This window comes from Sitophilus oryzae, unplaced genomic scaffold (genome assembly GCF_002938485.1).
Source record: "Sitophilus oryzae breed Bouriz unplaced genomic scaffold, Soryzae_2.0 scaffold_177_pilon_pilon, whole genome shotgun sequence".
NCBI lineage: Eukaryota > Metazoa > Arthropoda > Insecta > Coleoptera > Curculionidae > Sitophilus > Sitophilus oryzae.
The window spans coordinates 6,779,669-6,800,872 of NW_022146479.1; the positions used below are offsets into that span (position 1 = coordinate 6,779,669).

The window sequence follows — 21,204 nt, forward strand, 5'->3', positions numbered from 1 at the left end:
ATTTTGTCGTAATTTTGACATTAAAACCATGCTTTGGGCAACGGCCCAGCTACGTCGAAACACCGGTTCCCATTAGAACGCCGAAGTTAAGCGACGTAAGGCGATGCTAGTTGATGGACGGGTGACCGGTTCGAAACTTTGCATCGTGCTGTTGTCCAAGGGAAAAGTGTAAAATCTATTGATACACACTGCTCATTCACGTCGGTTCGAGGCCGGATGAGATCGGATATCTCATGAGTAAGAGTTAATTTAGACACTCCCTAAGTCGGTAGGCCATTGACCATGATATGGCCGAGGACCGCGGTTCAGATTCCGCGTAAACAAAAGCTTTTTTCGTTTTCCTGTTATTACCGATTCTGAACCGTCCTAGAACTGTGATGCGTATGCGCAGAAGGAAATATGAAGACATTATTTCATTTGCGCATGCGCTGCAGAGTTCTAGGACGGTTCAGAATCGGTAATAACAGGAAAACGAAAAAAGCTAAAGTAGGTCCCGTCCAGTTTAGCCATTGCAGCAGAAAGAAGACGTTAACTTGAACCTCACACAAAACCATGCTTTGCTTTTGGTTCCAGTCAACAGACCTATGAATTAGTGTTTATGTAATGTCACTGTTATTGAAAAATCATGTTATTACTGTCTGCTGGCTGTTGGGCAGTTACTCTTGCAGAAATGGTTTTAAGTCTAGAAGTTGGAAAAGCAACGTACAAGTAACTGAACGGACTGTAAGAAGGAGATTAAACGAAGCAAATCTTATGTTAAGAAGGCCTGCTTGGGGACCCCAATTTACTAGCTCTGTTGACTAGAGGACCAAAAGCAAAGGCATGGTTTTAATATAAAAATTACGGAAAAATGTTAGTGTCTTCTTCAAAAGCGAATATCTCAACAAAAATAAAGCTATTTAGATGAACCTGGATGATAAAATGATTTTTAAATTCGTTGCTGTCTTAACATATTCCACAGGGTGTTTCAAACTTTTACCAAAAATATCAACATTTTGTTTTCCCCCACAGATGGAAACTTTATTTTTTTAATTTAGAAAGAGATACTAAAAAGTCAAATAATTTTAAAATCGGTCCAATAAAACAAAATATATTAAACTTTAAAATACATCAAAATTTTAAAGTGTCTATGGAGTATATAAAGAAAAGACTAATTTTATATTAGAATCTAAAATATATATTTTTAACAATTATATATAAAATATAAACTATAAAATGGGGAGCTTAATGCAATTAAGTGGTATTTAATAATGCAAGCTGAACAGGAAGTGAATCTCGAAAAAAATTCTGTGAATTTGAATCATCCGGATATAATTTGTCACTATTTCCAGTGGCAGCAGCACTGGAGGGCCATGGAACCAAAGAATCAATTAGCCCCTTCTCCAGGTCTGCTCAAATGTTTTGTAAAATGTTTTGAACGGCCAGTACGTGTCCAGTACCATTGGAATCTCGGCAGGAATAATTTAGAGCCAAAGGCAGGACCACGCGCGTTATCGGTAGATAAGTGCGCTCTCATTCGCGAGATAGAGCCGCTTGTTTCAGTCTCTATTCTCCCTTCTTGTGTCATTTGCTCTTTTTTTTGTGAATTTATTCAGTGTCAAGGGAAAGTTGTCGTCTTGTAAAAAGTCGTAAGTATTGTTTATGTTTCTACCATTATTACAAATAATTAAATATTTAATTAAGATTAGATTCGTTTTCGTATACGTACCTTTCAAAGAAAAAATCAAAAACACTTTAAAATTAAACGATATTAAATTAATTAATATGTTTTTTTAATAGTATTTAGTTAATAACTTAATATAATTTAAAGTTTTTTATTCGTTTCATTCCTTGTACAAGTTATTATCTGAAAATTCCGGACTTTCCTCATACATTTTTATAAAATTATATAATTCTTATACCATGATAAGATTCAAAGATTTATCAAAATAAATTATTTTTTTGACTAGGTATTCGTAGTATTTACAAAAAAAATATTTCTATAGATGATAGAATTATGATATAAAAATTTATTAATTTCTAATTGATTTAATGTGCATTATAATCTGAACTATCACTGATATTATGGGTGATGCTAAAACAGAAATTAAAAGAATATATTCTAAAAAATAAATATCGTAGTCAAAATCAAGCTTATAATATTTTTTATGAAATGTTCTTCTCGCATTATAAAATAATATATAAGTAATAAAATATATGTCTCTGCATTACATTTAAAAATTCATTTTATAAGTGGAACTTAATAGTTTCTATCATACAAGCTGTTAACTACCTACAACGCTTGGTATATTCAATCTTAACTATTATTTTGAAGCGTAAAATATGGTAATTTATTTTATCCGCTTTAACAAAATTATTCTTTGTTAGGATATAACTTTGTATGCCCTAAAAGATTAAGCATATTGTTATTATTATAACTGTTATTAAAAAAGTATATTTATGAAATGCTTAATATTTTAAATATTCTAAAATGATTTAATGCATTCTAATCGTACCTATGTATTATTATAGAATGAATATCTTTGTTTAGCTGAAGTAAAATAAAAATGATCGCTCTGTATATTCACAGAGTGAGTCTCAAATAAGTGCAAATATTTTTACAGGTTGTATATTTCGACCCCGAAAACACGCCTATGAAGTTTTTCCGTGGAAAAAAAAATGTGTGACAAATTTTCACATAAAAAATTATCTTGATAATATGGCAACATAAGTAGTAGACTAAATATTAATTTTTTAATTACAACGAACAAAAAACACAAACAATGCAGTGGTTCTCAAATTTTAAGAAATATAAATATATTTTTATTTTGTAAGGTTTTCTTACAACCCATTTGAGAAACGGCAAACAGAAAATATATTTTTTCGTGATCTACCAGCCCTGAAAATATTTGCTTTTAATTAAAACTCATCCTGTATAATTCACAGTTATGTCCGATGAACAACTAAAAATGAATCTAAATACTTTTAAAGCTACATTAAATATCGCAAAAAAAATATTTTAGAAAAATACGTATTCCAATCATATATAGTGTTTATTTGTACTTGTGAAATAATATAAGAGTGATCGCTCTGTATATTTATAATTTATAACGATAATAATGTCTGATGAAGAGCTAAAAAGGGGCATTACTAAATGGCAAAGCAAATAAACTTTTTAACGGATATAAGCAGTTACATAATATTAATGCCCCAGATATATGTAATATACATTACATAGATTATATACCCACGTAGCTATTGACTTTTTCATTTTATTCAATGAAAAAAATGACGGTAAACTTTATTTTCCTGTCAAATTTTATTCGTTTAAATATTCGCTTGAATTTTCCGACTCTTTAACTCAGTGGCGTGCATAAATGTAGACAAGAAGGCATTGCCTACCCTAGGCGATATCATAAAATCTTATTTTTATATTATGACATCGCATTAAGCATTTTGTATCTTATTTTTATTCTAGATATTACTTAAGATGTAAAATGTAGAATGTTTAGGAGGGGGTCAATCACCGCGACCTTACAGATCTATTGTGCGTTCCCCTTTCTTAAGTTATAACGACTTATTACTCATTATATAGTCTCAAGGCTTTGACAAAAGCCAGTATCTGAGACGGCTCCACAGAGGCCAGCTCTCTCCATCTTCGACATCAGCCACACCCATGTTTATGGCACGAACAGTTGTGGTCTCGACGAACTCAGTGATTTTCCCCCACAGAATTTGCATTCGCCGTTGAGTCGTAAGATCTCAGGAACTTTTTCGAGTGTCTTGACCTTTAGAGAATTTTTATTCCAGGTTACAAATAGAGTCTTCCAGGTTCTTCAGTTCCGCTTTAAGTTGATTTCCGCTTGGAAAGCAGAACGGTTCTGGTCCAGTTAATGGAGTGTTCGCTCCTTTTCTAGCTAGATCGTTTGCTTTTTCATTGCCTTCTATCCCTTGGTAAGCGAGCATCCAGAGTAGGAGGACTTTATTTTCTTTGCCTAATTTGTTCAGCTTCTCTAGGCATTCTTTGCCCAACTTCTTTTGCCCATCTTACTTAAGATATATTTACTTACATACATTTTGTTATTGCCCTTTACTTGCATGTTGTGTGAGTGGTTTACTTGTGCAATTATTTGTCACTCATCGCGCCGCGTGAGCGCCAAGCTTGTTGATTACAAATGAAAAAAAAATGTTTACAAAGATGGTATACTTTCAAAGTACGCAAATACTGGTGTACTTTCCAAGTACACCAATAATTGCGTACTTGGCAAGTATACTATCTCGACATGGCAAGTATATGCCAATAACAAATGTCAAATGTTTGTCAAGTACGCTAGTCGTGTGAATCCGCCTTTAAGGTTGCGCTTTTGCGAATCTTCTACGTACTCTACAGATCGCAATTACTGGAAGGCTAATGTGTAAGAAAGAGATAGAATAGGGAAGTTAACGCGTGGTTTAATGTTGTCGGCGTCGTACGTCCATCACTGTCCTGTACAGTGATGTCAAATCTGAAAAAAAAATTCCAATCGATATAAAAAAAACTATTTTTGTTTATTTATATTATTCTTTTTTATTATTTTGTCAATTTTTGCCTATCCTGCTTTGATTTGCACTGCACGCCACTGCTTTAACTTAGCAGGATCCATAGATTAAGGCAGAATCCTTTCCGCCTTATTTCAATATTGCCAAAAAAAAAATTATGCATTTATTTCCTAGTTCGGATATGCTATCAGAGGCCGAACTTTTTTAATTATTTCATACATACAGGGCAATAAGTTTTATATAAAAAATATAAACTTTATTGCCGATTTAAAAAAATATTTAGTTTATTTACAGATTTTAATACAGTTATAGCCGACGTCCTCCTTTACTGTACCACCCTGTACAAATCTTACAGAACTTTTTCGATATTTATATGTATTTTATATTGTTCTCTCAATCCAATGGTTTGATAATATGTATTCTGTATTTGGACTAAATAACGAGAATAAAATGATTTTCGTAATGTGAGATAAATCTAGACACCAATACAAAAGCTGTCTATCACAAAAGAGAAATTAATTTTGAATATATAGGCATTTCTATCAGATGGGACATCTATATTGTTTCTACGCAATAATAGTTTACTAAAGTTTCATATAGCATTGAAAATTAAATAAGGTACAATGTAAAAAATGGCGTCTCAGACGTCATTCAATTTTATTTCAAAGGCCGCTCTGACGCTGTTTTTTTTTCATCATAGGGTATACATTTCTTTAGCTTATATACGAATTTATGTTTCGTTTTCTAGATTTGTAATGAGCTGACAGTTTGGTCAACAGTTATTTGTCAGTTCGAGGTAATTTCGAGACCTGAAGATGGCAAACCGGAAAAGCTCCGAAACGCACGACTGTCTGAAGAACACGTTTCACTTAAACAGGCACGAAGAAATAGAACTGCCACCTTTAACTAGCATTGTCAATTCAGTCAACCAAATCCAGTTCATCAAGCATAGGGATTTGCCAGAAAGAGGCACATGGGCTAGCAAGTTGGATTTCATTTTATCAGTTGTTGGTTTAGCTATCGGTCTTGGGAACGTCTGGAGATTTCCTTATTTATGCTACAAAAATGGAGGGGGTGCCTTCTTAGTACCCTACTTTATTACATTAATCTTAGCCGGCATCCCTATGTTCTTTATGGAATTGGCTTTAGGACAAATGATGACAATTGGTGGATTGGGCGTTTTTAAAATAGCCCCAATTTTCAAAGGTATAGATAGAACGGCTAGATTTCTTTAATAAGTTCTATACTACTTAAAATCTTCTAGGCATCGGATATGCAGCAGCAGTAATGTCGTGTTGGATGAACATCTACTACATAGTAATTTTAGCCTGGGCAATATTTTATTTCTTCATATCTCTTAGATCTGGTAAATTATCCATTTTTAACAGCAAAATATTAATCATTATTATTAATTATAATTTTAGACGTACCATGGAGGACTTGTAGCAACTACTGGAATACAAAATACTGTGTTAATCCTTATGATAGACGAGGTCTGTCATGCTGGGAACAATACAATCTCAACAACACTTTAACTAAGATGTGTTCCATCAATAAGTACAACGTCACTGTCTCGGAGCTGACAGATCCAGTCAAGGAATTCTGGGAGTATGACTAAATCATTAGTTGGCATAAAATTTAAAAAAAAATAATACACTCACCGGCATGAAAAACGGGCACTTTAAAATTTTGATTTATTTTAAAGTTTTATATATTGTGTTCTAGTGGACCGATTATGATGAGTTTTAAGCACTTTGTAGCTAAATTATTTGACTTTTTAGTATCTCTTTCTAAATTAAAAATGAAAGTTTTCATCTATCAATTATACGAGGGGAAACAAAATGCTTTCCCCAAAATATCAACAATTTGTTTTCCCTCGTAGAATTGACACATATTAAAAAGTCAAATATATTAAATTTTAAATACATAAAAAATTTAAGGTGTCTGCTTTTCGTGCCGGTGAGTGTATATTAAAAATTAAAGCTGTTTCGTAATATTTTTAAAGCTCTTTGAATGTCTTTATTTTATTAGTGATAATTAGTCCTAAAATGCTACAAAACATTAATTGGCATAAACCAATAATTATTGTTACTTTTAGACGCAGAGCATTGCAAATATCCGATGGAATTGAACACGTGGGTAGCATCAGATGGGAGCTTGCCGGAACTTTGCTTTTAGTCTGGATAATCTGCTATTTCTGTATTTGGAAGGGAGTAAAGTGGACTGGAAAAGTTGTCTACTTCACAGCCTTGTTTCCTTATGTTCTCCTGACTATTCTTCTCATTAGAGGAGTCACATTACCAGGCGCCATGGAAGGTATCAAGTTTTACGTCATGCCGAACATGAGCAAGTTGACGGAATCTTCGGTATGGATTGATGCAGTTACGCAAATATTTTTCTCGTACGGTTTAGGTCTGGGCACCTTGGTGGCATTAGGCAGTTACAATAAATTTACGAACAATGTTTACAAGTAATAAATTCTAAGGTGTATTAAAGAAAATGCTAATTTTATTTATTTTTAGGGATGCTCTGATAGTTTGCGTTGTCAATTCTAGTACGAGCATGTTTGCTGGCTTCGTCATCTTTTCTGTTGTAGGATTTATGGCCCACGAACAACAGAAGCCTGTTGCCGAAGTTGCTGCCTCTGGTAAAACGAATGCTTGATAACGCATGACCTAATGCTTTAATTTCTAGGACCCGGACTAGCGTTTTTGGCTTATCCATCAGCAGTGCTCCAGCTGCCTGGAACACCTTTATGGGCATGCCTATTTTTCTTCATGATTCTGCTCATAGGTTTGGACTCACAATTTTGTACCATGGAAGGCTTTGTGACGGCTATCATTGATGAGTGGCCAAAACTTCTTAGAAAAAGGAAGGAAATATTCATCGCAATAGTTTGCCTCATATCATATTTAGTTGGTTTATCATGTATAACACAGGCGAGGACTCATTTTTCTAAAATCTATTATATGTATTAATACATGTTATTTTCAGGGTGGGATGTACGTATTCCAGATCTTAGACTCATATGCTGTAAGTGGTTTTAGTTTGTTGTTCCTAATTTTCTTCGAATGTATCGCCGTCTCGTGGGCCTTTGGAGCCAACAAGTTCTACGATGGAATTAAGGACATGATTGGTTATTACCCCATTTCTTGGTGGAAGTTCTGCTGGACAATCGCCACTCCAGTAATATGCATAGTAAGCAGAAACACTTTGATATTATCTAATGTATATTTTACGGTCAAGGTCCGATATTCGGTTAATATCGACATTACCCGGTTAATCTCGAGAATAACACAAAACAAAACCAAACCCAAACATTAACCTGTTAATGTCGACATTAACCGGACATCGGACTTTAACCGTAATATATACAAAATAAACTAAAACAAAGTCCTCATATTCTTTTTTCAAAATATAAAATTCCAAGTAGGTTAGCAATTAGCAATTCTGATTTTGTGATAATTTTATACCTTTTTTCTTGTTAAATACCCTTTTATAAATATTTATTATCATTAATTATCTTATCTATCAAAAATTAGCGTTTAAATTATAGAAATTCATATGGTCAGTCATTGTAGAGTTCAGACTTTGTTACTAGATGTTGTTTAGATATATATATACCATGAGTTGCATATATTAAATATTGAATTAATTTTTAGGGTGTTTTTATATTTAATCTAATTCAATGGACTCCAGTGAAGTACCTGAATTACGAATTTCCTTTGTGGGCTCATTTGTTTGGGTGGTTTACAGCGCTAACATCCATGTTGTGTATTCCTGGATATATGATATATTTGTGGATTAAAACTCCTGGAGACAAACAAACTGTATGGTTTCGTTGTTAGTAAATTTAACATCGAATGTATATATCTTTTTGTTTTTAGAAATTCCGATTGCTGGTGCGGATAGATGATGATGTAAAAACAATAAGGGCGCGAATGCAAGCTCAAGCGTTGGGATCTCCCATTTAGTTCCTTCAAAATCATTATTCTGGCTATCGTGATCCCCACACTTTGTAATATTATAATACCCTTTTCTGTATCTATGTTGGTCCAAAGCAAATGTTTCAAAGACAGGTTTTAAACAAGTTAAAATAATGCAAACACAATGCTTTGTACTTGCACAGGTCAACGGTAAACATTAGTCAGTTTCTAATAGAAGTTTTGTCTGTCCTGACTCGTGCTAGCTAACTTAATTGGCATTGTACTGCGAGTTAGCTAACTATATGTATATTTCAGCCCAATGTATTCAGGGCAAATTCAAAAATATTTCAAAATTTTCGTATATTTATATCTACTACCGTATTAGCTAGCCGCTTGAATAAAGCGCAGCTCTTAACAATATTATTTAGTAATATTGTCAAATATAGTTAAGTGTATATTGTAAGTGTATTAATACTTTTTTGTAATATTTTTTTATATCTAAGCGAATGATATTTTTGTTTAGATTGTTTGACTTGATTGAGTGTGTCTAAACTAAAGCAACTTGCATTGTTTTAATATTTATTGTATTGTCATGACATATCAGTATATATTTCCATTTTAGTATCTTTTTAACTTTAGTTGTATATTATAATATTCGACACAGATTTTTTCTCAAAATGTTTTGATTTATGACCTACTAACAAGACATAATCACTCAGTACCTTAATGTTAGGAACGAATTGAATTTAATCGGCAACGTTTTTCGAATGCTTATTGTCTTACCAGAGGCGGGGTAATGACTTAATAATTATACATACCTATGTTTTAGCGCATAATTAAAAAATATTTATTTGTATTTCTAGACACACTAGTAATTAATATTTAAATTGTTTATAGATATTAAATGCTTTAAAAATATATATATGATTCATGTGTATCATTTCTTTTTGGCAAACCGTGTTTAGATGAAAGTTTTAAAATATTTAAAATTTTATTGTTATTAGCAGGTAAATCACAGTGAACACAAAAGAATGTAAAATATGCTTTTAAAAATAGTCTCCATTTTTCCAAAGTTCTAATCCTGATTTTTCCAATATGTATTATCATATATATTCGTCTGTTTGCGCAGAGAAAAACATCAAAACCCAGATATTTCAGAATTTAAAACAAAAACAGTTCTAATATTAGATAATTGTGTTTTATAGTTCTTTTTCTTCTCTAAGAATTGAAACGTCTCTTTAACTTTTCAGTGTTCGTGGTATCTAACCACTTTTACTTCACCATTTTTGCAACATTTGTCACAACCAAACTAAAACATACCAAAGAGTGCAAAGAAAACCACTGACTGATAGCATATTTTACATAATATAAAGCTTCTTCTTACACTGCCCCTCCTGTATCATCAATAATGTGACTATTCTTAAATGACATCACGATTCTTTGTTTACTCTTAAAATTTAAACAACTCCTTTTGCTTTTCGGAGTTTTTGGGCCACAATTTAGTTGACAAAATTTACTAACTGTTGGTATTAATTATTTTGTTCGGTGACAATTCTTGATATACAGGGTGTAAATTTGAAAAGTAGCAATCGAGTTATCTTTTAGACAAAAAATACTATCAGAAAGGTTTAAAATACATATCGGGGGGACTAGAAGGGGAACATTAGTTTCTCCGATGTGTATTTAAAACCTTTTTGTTTTTTTAAATTGATAGTCAAAAATTACGTTGTTAAAATGTTTGCATGATTTAAGATTTTGTCATAAGGCTGCAAAGAGAAAGGTGTTTAACAATGTGTTCAACAAGATGTTCAACAATGTGTCAGACAAGATTGGCAGGACACAAGTGGGTATTCTAAAAGTGATAAGACAGAGTCGTACTTCATTTTGGTTCACTCTCCAATCCCCTAATCTTATTTGATCTCTTTCTGGACGATTTTTTTATTTAAGAGATTTCCGATTGCTCTTTTTCAATTTCATACCCTGTATTATGAGAATTAAAGAGTTGATTTTAGGGAAGACCTTGGTTTTGGGTTTCCTCTCCACTAAAAGTGAAAAAAAAATCCTGTTTTAGTCTTGCACAAAACTCTTGCAAGTCTTGAATTTTTTAATTGTATCTATTTAATAATAGATTTTGTACACCTTCTGGTATTTGTAACCAGGAGTGTTTAAATTACTCTTTTTAATATATTTTCCTTATATTGATGCCGGAAAAGTAATTAATCGGTTCATTAGGGGAAAATTTCGGGATAACAATACTCCAGATGGCTTTTGATTTCATCCACATCTGAAGACATGGAGGGCTTCTTGTACACCTGCTGGCTTTGCTACCAGGGGTGTTTAAATTACCCTTTTTTTATCTATTTTCTTTATATTGAGGTCGGAAAAGTCATTAACTGGTTCATTAGGGGAGAATTTCGGTATAGCAATGCTCCAGATGGCTTCTGGTTCCATCCACATCTGAAAACATGGAGGGCTTCTTGTACACCTGCTGACATTGCTACCAGGAGTGTTTAATTTACTCTTTTTAATCTATTTTCTTTGTATTGATGCCGGAAAAGTCATTAACTGGTTCATTAGGAGAGGATTTCGGTACAGCAATGCTCCTGATAGCTTCTGGTTCCATCCACATCTGAAGACATGGAGGGCTTCTTGTACACCTGCTGACATTGCTACCAGGAGTGTTTAATTTACTCTTTTTAATCTATTTTCTTTATATTGATGCCGGAAAAGTAATTAACTGGTTCAATAGGGAAGGATTTCGGTATAACAATGCTCCTGATGGCTTCTGGTTCCATCCAGATCTGAAGACATGGAGGGCTTCTTGTACACCTGCTGACGTTGCTACCAGGAGTGTTTAATTTACTCTTTTTAATCTATTTTCTTTATATTGATGCCGGAAAAGTAATTAACTGGTTCAATAGGGAAGGATTTCGGTATAACAATACTCCTGATGGCTTCTAGTTCCATCCAGATCTGAAGACATGGAGGGCTTCTTGTACACCTGCTGACGTTGCTACCAGGAGTGTTTAATTTACTCTTTTTAATTTATTTTCTTTATATTGATGCCGGAAAAGTAATTAACTGGTTCAATAGGGAAGGATTTCGGTATAACAATGCTCCTGATGGCTTCTGGTTCCATCCAGATCTGAAGACATGGAGGGCTTCTTGTACACCTGCTGACGTTGCTACCAGGAGTGTTTAATTTACTCTTTTTAATCTATTTTCTTTATATAGATGCCGGAAAAGTCATTAACTGGTTCATTAGGGGAGGATTTCGGTATAGCAATGCTCCTGATGGCTTCTGGTTCCATCCACATCTGAAGACATGGAGGGCTTCTTGTACACCTGCTGACATTGCTACCAGGAGTGTTTAATTTACTCTTTTTAATCTATTTTCTTTATATTGATGCCGGAAAAGTTATTAACTGGTTCATTAAGGGAGGATTTCGGTATAGCAATGCTCCTGATAGCTTCTGGTTCCATCCACATCTGAAGACATGGAGGGCTTCTTGTACACCTGCTGACATTGCTACCAGGAGTGTTTAATTTACTCTTTTTAATTTATTTTCTTTATATTGATGCCGGAAAAGTAATTAACTGGTTCAATAGGGAAGGATTTCGGTATAACAATGCTCCTGATGGCTTCTGGTTCCATCCACATCTGAAGACATGGAGGGCTTCTTATACACCTGCTGGCATTGCTACCAGGGGTGTTTAAATTACTCTCCAATGGTATTTTAATCTTTATCAGAGAAGTAGTTAAAAAAATTGAAAAGGACCAATACCAGTCGTCTCACTCACCACTAGATGATTTAAATTTACCATTTTTGTACTGTAATATTAATGATTTAGGCGATTTGTTGGATAAATATTTTTAATGGTTGAATTAAACGCATCAATTTTTCAGCAATCAGTTTTAAAAATTGACTTAAAAATGGTGATTTTCAATAAGCTATCGACAAGGAAAAAACCGTTAATGGTGTGTTGGCGCCACTGATTTAGCACGGGAGTTTTGAGCGTGCCAGAGTTCACCGTGTCCTGGACATACTAGTCGCCAGTGCGGGACTTATATGTGACCGGTGTGGTAAGATCAAAACCATGGAGGTCTACCCTAGGTCCTCATGGTTTTTGCTGCTTCTTGGAGCCGCCTTTGTAGCTGCTACCTTACACGGTACGTGCGATTTGTGAATTTCGATTTAGTGATTTCTAGTGAAAAGGTCCGAAATAGTAGTGACAAAAGTGAACGTTCCTACGCGAAGAGTGATTCAAAAATGATTATTCGCTTATGTAATAAGTTTTTGTCGGGGATGTATCAACGTTTTTAATATATAATTCGATTATTTTCGGGCTTAGCCAGGTTTCTAATAATAATTTACCACATATAAACTAGCTGGCTATAAATAAAACTGTATTTATTTTGCGCAAAAACTTGATCTTTTATCGCACAATCTTTATTAATTATTTTAATGGAAATCAAATTTCTAAATCACATATTCAACTTCACACTATATTTTTATCTATCTATTGCACGATTAAAAAAAATATTCGATTAATGTAAATTACAGGCAATTCGCCAAAACTTTATAGACAGATTTAGATTTTGACTGGAAAATTGAAATATATTCTATATGTATTGTCACCCGAAAAAAAATCCATGACTTCGTATATTTTATTCAAGCAAAATTACAAATAATAATCAAAACGATACATTTTAGAAACACTTAATTTATTTAAAAATGCGACTGGAAAAAACTTTTTCCAAAGAAATATACAGGTTGTTTATCTAATTAAATAAAAATTGATCATTTTTATTAGAATGAGGCTAACCGATTTGAAGATATTTCCAAAAATAAAGAGTGATACTGTTAGCTCATTATTATATAAAATTAACAGCTGGTTTTATGGAGTCTTGCCAACGATTTCTGACATCCCTTAAAACATGACTACTATTTGATGTTTCGAATACAAATAGAATGATTTATATCATGTAAAAAATCGCTCAATTGCTTTTTATCCGTTATAAATTTAGTTTTCAAAATATTTAAGTGTAAAAGTATTACCTTAGAACACTTTACTCTCTCTGACTCTCATAATGTATGATCGAAAAAAAAAACAGTGTCACAGTGGTTTTTCAAATGACGCTCATATAAGGACATAGCCACTAACAGAATTTACAGTGGAATTATTTGAGAACATTATTCTTTTATGTTTCATGTGTGATTAAGGTAATGTAGAAATTACATAGAGATTTTTTTAGAGACCCCTGACTGTCCACCAACCGATCAAGTGTCATGCGTGAATGGAATTAAATGTAATTCAATCGAAGACTGTCAGAAATCTGAATTATGTTGTCAAAGTCCTTGTTATACGAAACGATGCATACCAATAGGTAAAGGTAATTCCAAAATTAATTTATTTATATTTTTTTATTTTTTTTTGGGGGGGCTGCATATTTTGTCTCTCTGTACCCTAAGAAAACACCTCAAAGATCGTAGGATTGAAATAAACTGAAAACGATATGATATTATTTAAAACCGCACACTGACGTAGACGTTTTTCGAGCAGCAAAATATTCTATTTCTTATTCTTTAAATATACTTGCGATTTTTAGCTTCTGCAGTATTTTTAGAACTTCAGTAGCGGTTCGCTTAAATCGCGCGTTTGTTTTCTATAATTTATCAGCATTGCTCAATAAAAATTTATTCGCTTTCATTGATAAATTTTCAAAAATTTCCAGAAATATTACACCCAAAAATTATTTCTCGTTACGTAATGCTATCTACCTTTCCGTTAATCTTCGCTGTGTTTTAATTTTGAATAACTAAATTAAATTCAAATTTTATCTACACAGCTGATCATATAATTTTTTTTAAGAATTTTTTGGTTCATTTGTAGGATTATGCAGAATGTCAATTCGATGAGTTACTTTCTTTTAAAAACCTTTTGACGCGACTTTACAAAATGTTTGTTAAGGTTCACGTTATAGCTATAAAATATTTTTATGACCATTAAGTTTGCCTAATGACTCCAAACCGTAAAACACTCTAAAATCTTCTACAGATTATTGAACTTAGAATAAATTTAGCTGTGTTGAACCATTATTAAGACTTAAATTACCAAATGTCTATTGTTCTATTACAGCTTTGATCCATTCATACGTATTTACCATGTATTTTTTTATTTAGGTGGTGCACCATAGGCATTACTAGTTTTTATAGCTTTATTTAAGGAAGTTTGTTTAGAATTTTGTTAACATAAGATCGTATAAAAATAACGCCCTTTGAAATTAGCCAAAAAATTGACTATCTCTTTTACAATACATCAATCTTTTAAATTTTTTTTAAGAAGTTCAAAGATATTTACAACAAATTTAGTATCCTCAAAACAAATAAGTCTTATGGAAATATACATATGGAATATTTTTGGTAATTGATAAAAGATGATTTTCCACAATCAAGAAAGAACAGGTGAATATTAGAGGGAATGGTAGTGAACCAAAAAACAACAATCACAAAATAAATGTAATAACTTTATGTAAGCCATCAAGTAAAGTTCTAAGTGGCTATTATACCAAAAAGAAAAAAAAAATGGTCAAAAGCCATAAATGGGCCCAATTAAAAATAGTTTGGTCTGAACTTTCCTCTGATAATAAGGAACCACAAAAATGTCATTCACTCACTGTCTTGCAATTTTTTTTTCTTCTTAATTAAATTTACAAATCATGAGATCAACTGATGAATATTAAAAACCAGTAAAAAATATATATACCCGAAAGAATAATAAGTCTTGATATGTGAAAAGGATAAATGTACTGCCCTGGAACTATATACATCCATGGATTTGTTGTAGAAAATCTGCAAAAAAAATAAATAGTATTACATTTCATCATGATTTATATCTATACAGGGTGAGTCTTAAATAAGTGCAAATATTTTTAGTAGTAGTGGTATATTTCGACACCAGAAACACGATTATGAGATTTCTTTCGCGATTTTTTTTTGAAAAAGAGTTTTTTTAGTTAAAAAATATAATTTGTTGATAATATGGCAACATAGGTAGTAGATTAAATTTACAAAAAAGAAAATCCAGAAAAGATCCAGTGATTCTCTAAATTTTAGAAAGATATCATTTTTTGGAAATTTTCATAATAAAATATCTCGGTTATTTTAGATATATCTGAAAAACGGTAAACAGAAATTATGTTTCTTTTATCGAGATATGCCAGCCCTGAAAATATTTGCACTTCACCCTATATATCTTTAAAAATTTTAAAATATTCTGAGTTTATTACATATGTTTAATTTAAAAAACATTTTAGTATAATATTTACCTAAAATTATATAGTTCCTCTTCAATGATGAATGTGATTCTCATTCCACTGTTGAATGTTCAATTTAATCAACCTAATGGGATCTTGAAGAGGGTGGTTGAAGTGCAGCTGTCTCATAATATCCATGTTCCAAAGCAGTACAATATCCTATTATATTCACAAACTCAATTTAAAAAAAAATAAAAAAATTAATTAGAAAATGAATACAAAACAAAAACAATTTAAATGAGCAATTCAATCCCTACTGCTGATATACTTTCGAATGTGATGGCTGACCATCAGTTTACTTTTATAAAAAAAAACAAAAGAATTATGTTAAACTACGTTAATCGTGAGGGCCAATTATTCACTTAAAGGTCTTCAAGGTGCAGCTGAAACTGATGGACCCACCGAATCCGACTGCCGACCTTACATCGAGAAAGCTCTGAAAGAGCTCGAGACTGGTGAGGTAGTGCCAGGGCAACCGGAAGACAAAGACGAAAGCATTGAAGATGTTCCCACCGTGGAAATAACTGACGACTCCAGCCGCCAAGAGGAGGATATTGGCGGCCAAGGAGATGCTAGCGATGAAATCGAAAATGCAAACGAAGCTGACGCTCGATCTGTTGAACAGGACGATGAAATTCCCGTGGAGGTTTGTTTTTGTCAAGATCAATATCTTTAAGTCTCTAAAACTACAATTTTGCAGGTAACGACAAGCGACGAAGTATCTGCCGAAACTGACGGTCAAGCGGTATGTTAATTATTGCCTCGGCACTATTAAAGTTATTAATTATTAATTGTCTTAGCCAATAGATGGCAGTCCAGAATCGATCGAACAAGAGCCAACGCAAAGTAAAGAAAGCATTGAACTAACCGAACAAGTAAGTAAAGAAGACGTAGAAGAAGAAATTACTAAACAAGTCGTAGAACAAGTTGCCGAAGCAATAGAAGAAAGTCGGGAAGAAATAAACGTTGTAGGTCAAGCTTCCCCCGAAGAAGAAAGTCAAGAAAAGAGTATAGAAAAAGAGCATAGCCAGGAAGAAGAAACTAGCCAGGAAGAAGAAAAAAGCAAAGAAGAGAAACAAAGCGCCGAAGAAAAAAGTCTAGAACAAGAAGAAAGCAAAGAAAAGGAAGAATCGGAAGAAAAGATTACTGAACCTGCTCTTCAGAGTATCGAGGAAGAAAGTATAGAAACCCATGGAGAAAAACCAACTGATGTTAATGATCAAAACGTATCTTCGGAGAGTGCTGAAAGTAAATGTGACTTGCTAGGAATGATAATTTACCGTAACTTACATTTGGTTTTTAGAGAGTGGTTGTCCTTCCCCTGATCAGGTCTCGTGCACTGAAGGAGATTTGTGCAGTAATCATCGACATTGTGGCGAAAACCAAATATGCTGCGCTAACAAATGTTATAGAAAACGTTGTGTTGAAGGTGTAGCACCACAAGAAGAATTAGATGCCGAATCAGAATCAGAAGAATCCGAAACTGTTCAATTAAAAAAAGTTGTATCTCCAACCACACTGGGTATTTAAGACTAATATAAATATAATTCTTTTAATAACTACAAATTTTGTATAGAAAGTGGATGTCCAGCACCCAGCGAAGTTTCATGCCATGAAGGCGAACTCTGTAACAAACATCGCCATTGCGGTGAAGACCAAATTTGCTGCCCTAATAAATGCTATAGGAAGAGATGCGTTCCTGGTACAGCAACATCTGCCGAACTAGCAGACGAATCTGATGAGAGTGTTGAAGAGAGTGTTGAAACACCTTTAGAAAGTACAGTTCCAAAGACACCAGGTTAAATTTTTTATCTTACAATGCTATTTTTATTATATATATATATATATATATATATATATATATATATATATATATATATATATATATATATATATATATATATATATATATATATATATTTCACATTATAGATACTGGCTGTCCTGAAGCAAGCAACTTAGCCTGCAAGGGGTCACAATTTTGCACTAAACACAAGGAATGTGGCACGGAAGAAATTTGTTGTCCAAACAAATGTTACAGAAAGATATGTACTCCTGGTACTGCTACTGAAGAAGAATTAGCTAAAGAAGAATCAGAAGAAGCTTCAGAGGAACGCAAAGATACTAAGAAATCAGTTGAAATTATCAAACGAAAAGGTAAATTTTTGAAAACAAAGCAATATAGTTAATTAAAGTAGCAATGTCTTAATTGTTAATTACATGGTTTTTTGACAATGTTTCAGATACTGGTTGCCCTGAAAGAGATGAAGTGCCATGTTCAGGAGCTAAATGCGCCAAAAATCGACACTGTGAAACAGGAGAGATTTGTTGCTCAAGCAAATGTTATAGAAAAGTATGTATCACTGGGACACCGGGATCTGATGAAGAAGAAGAATCAGAAGAAATATCTGAAGAAAAAGAAGTAGAAGCCCATTCTGAATCAATCGAAGAAGGTGATTGTCCATCGCCTGACAAAGTATCGTGCAAAGAGGGTCAAAAATGTGGAGATGACGAAGATTGTGACGATAGTGAAATTTGCTGCCCCAATAAATGCTACACTAAAAAATGTGTTACTGGTGCTCGAAAAGGTTGTGAATTATAATATATGTATACTATAAACTATCTAACATAGTGATATTTTTAGATCAAGAACCAAGTAGGGAGCTGCAAAGAGAGAAAAGGGAACAGCCTAGAGTGGAAATTAAAGAAGATACTAAACCTAAAGAGAAACCAGTATCTCCTCCTCCTCCTCCACCGCCTGTTCCTAAACCTGCTGTGGCTCCCCCTAAACCAGCTGCTGTTCCACCATCCATACCAGCAGTTCCGCCACCTAAGCCAGTTGCAGAACCACCAAAACAAAGCAAAACTCCAGAAAAACCAAAACCAATTATTGATGTTTCCCCTCCTGAACCCATTGTTCAACTTCAGGAAGAAAGTGTAGAACAAGATGAAGGCAAGTGGAATCCTTACCACATTAAAAAACAGTAGATTTCTGAAAAAAAAGTTTATTATAATTTGTAGGTCAAGGACCATTAGTAGAGGAACTTTCATTAGATGCAGGCATTCCTACAGAACTGAGGCCAAGAGAACATGTAGAACATTTACTCAAATTAGACAGAGAGTCGTCGAAACTAGAGGAAGTACAAAATAAAGTATACGAAGAAACGCTTAAGGAATTGAAGAAAGTATACGAAAATGCTATTAAACCTCTGGAAGTGGTGTACAAATATCGGGATTTGAGTAATCGTCATTTCGGTGATGCCGAAATCTTCTCAAAGCCTTTAATTTTGTTTATGGGTCCTTGGAGCGGAGGCAAATCTTCAATTATAAATTATTTGCTTAACAACGAATATAACGAAACTTCACTTAGAACAGGTATTATACGTAAACAACTGGCTCAAAATGACTAAAACATTATGCTATTTCAGGTGCAGAGCCGTCACCAGCGTATTTCAATCTGCTGATGTATGGTGATGAGCCTGAAATTATCGATGGAACTGAACTTGCCGCTGATTTTACTTTTTCCGGCCTTCAAAAATTCGGACAAGGCTTAGAAGAACGTCTTAGAGGCGTAAAACTGCCAGCCAAGCTTTTAGAAAAAGTCAATATAGTCGAAATTCCCGGAATTTTAGAAGTTAGAAAACAAGTATCCAGAGTATTTCCTTTCAACGACGCTTGTCAATGGTTTATCGATAGAGCGGATATAATATTCTTAGTGTATGATCCGGCTAAGTTAGATGTCGGCCCTGAAACTGAAGCCATACTCGATCAACTCAAAGGAAGAGAACATCAGGTATATTTCAAACTTACAAACTTATTTGAAAACTTGCATATATTTGTTTTTCAATTTTAGACTAGAATCATTTTGAATAAAGCGGATCAAGTGAAACCTGAGGAGCTGATGAGAGTTCAAGGAGCATTGATATGGAACATTTCTCCTTTGATGTCATCACCTCAACCTCCAGTAATGTACACTACATCTCTCTGGTCGAAACCTTACGAACCATGGGCCCCTACAAGGCTCCTTCAAGCTCAAGAAAGGTCATTTCTAAGAGACCTAAGGACTGCCGTCGATAGACGTGTTGAAAATAAAATAGCCAGTGCACGTAGATTTGCTGTAAGTAACCACTGAGCATAAAAATTAGAATAGTATATGTATTTCAGCAATAAAAAGTTTAACATTGTTACAGGTACGTGTTAGAAACCATGCCAAAATGGTAGATTGTTACTTAACAACATACTACAATCACAAATCAGTGTTTGGTAATCGAAAACAAGTTGCGAATGAAATCATCGAACACCCTCAAAACTACCACATATACGAGGGCCTGTCTACATTAACTAACATATCACGATACGACTTGCCTGATCCCGACGTCTATAAAGACTTCTTCAAATTAAATCCTCTGTACGAGTTTCAACAGCTCTCTGCAACTTGTACTTATTTCAGAGGTCTGTAACTCGACCTCTCATTTTATTCAATACCCAGTTAGATAACTTGCCTAACTAGTTACCTCTCGCCACTGACGTAGTTCTTGAGATATACAGATGCACAGAATTTTCAAACTGTCTTCTACATGCGCAGTAGGTGACGCGCATTCTCTCGATAATATTCAAGATTTGTCCCGCTGGGTATTGAATAAGATGCTGTAGTTTTATATTTGAAATCACATAAAACTAACAAATGGTATTTCAGGTTGTCCAATAAATAGATTGGACATCGCAATCGCCTACGATCTTCCCGAATTAATAGGGACCTACAAAAGGAACTTGGAAGAAGGCCTGACTGCGTCGAACAAGGCGCCAGAAGCTAGTCCGAAAAAATCGAAAAAATCAGCTCCGGGAAGTTGAACGAGAGAAGAAATCAATGAAATTAAAAATGATGGAAATAAATAAAGTAATACGTGAGGAGTGTGGGGGGAGTTCGGAAGAAATCACGTTCTGTACTGCCATTAAATAAACTGTTTCTTAACGAAGACATGTGTGCACATTTCTTTCTACAATACAAATTGACTGTACCGATAATGCTTACCTAGTCCGCATTTAAAAGTTTCATGCCTCCGGAGTGTTGTTCTATAGGGTAAATAAATTTTATGAGAGTGGATTATGTACATACACTGTAGATTATAAAGAAAAATCATGTGAAACCGGTTGTACAATTCCTTAATAAAATTAAAGAACTTAGGTAAACTGTGTATATAAATAATATACAGACAATATTGCTCGTTATGGTTAAGTAAGTATTGTATTTGTTTTCCTTGCGTGATACAATTTTAAATGTATGTTGTATTAAGACAATTTTAGTAATAAGTATAATAAATATATTTTCATTTGTATGTCCCATATATTTTCATTATTCGTGCTTAATCATTTATTTTATAAGGTAAACTATTAGAACTGATATTTTAGGAAATATTGTAAAATTAAATTTATTTCTGAACT

General features: G+C 33.5%; 2 protein-coding genes across 5 annotated transcripts; both read left to right on the top strand.

Moving 5' to 3' along the window:
- Nucleotides 1-1,409: 1,409 nt before the first annotated feature.
- Nucleotides 1,410-9,360, top strand: LOC115882138 (sodium- and chloride-dependent GABA transporter 1-like). The gene is made up of 10 exons (XM_030900000.1): nt 1,410-1,628; nt 5,267-5,724; nt 5,783-5,884; nt 5,943-6,126; nt 6,617-6,988; nt 7,041-7,165; nt 7,213-7,457; nt 7,513-7,716; nt 8,181-8,348; nt 8,406-9,360. The coding sequence occupies exons 2-10, from the start codon at nt 5,334-5,336 to the stop codon at nt 8,490-8,492; spliced, it is 1,878 nt and encodes a 625-aa protein (XP_030755860.1). The 5' UTR covers nt 1,410-1,628; nt 5,267-5,333; the 3' UTR covers nt 8,493-9,360.
- Nucleotides 9,361-12,465: 3,105 nt separating this feature from the next.
- Nucleotides 12,466-21,098, top strand: LOC115882137 (titin). 4 transcript variants are annotated; one of them, XM_030899996.1, is made up of 15 exons: nt 12,466-12,615; nt 13,702-13,839; nt 16,131-16,408; nt 16,463-16,507; nt 16,563-17,010; nt 17,066-17,284; nt 17,339-17,560; nt 17,695-17,919; nt 18,006-18,350; nt 18,407-18,715; nt 18,784-19,137; nt 19,191-19,555; nt 19,616-19,879; nt 19,953-20,214; nt 20,459-21,098. In XM_030899996.1, the coding sequence occupies exons 1-15, from the start codon at nt 12,543-12,545 to the stop codon at nt 20,611-20,613; spliced, it is 3,702 nt and encodes a 1,233-aa protein (XP_030755856.1). In that variant the 5' UTR covers nt 12,466-12,542; the 3' UTR covers nt 20,614-21,098. The 4 variants fall into 4 exon arrangements, with proteins under 4 accessions (XP_030755856.1, XP_030755858.1, XP_030755857.1 ...); XM_030899998.1 differs by having other exon boundaries at nt 16,140-16,408; XM_030899997.1 differs by having other exon boundaries at nt 13,702-13,833.
- The last annotated feature ends 106 nt before the right edge of the window (nt 21,099-21,204 follow it).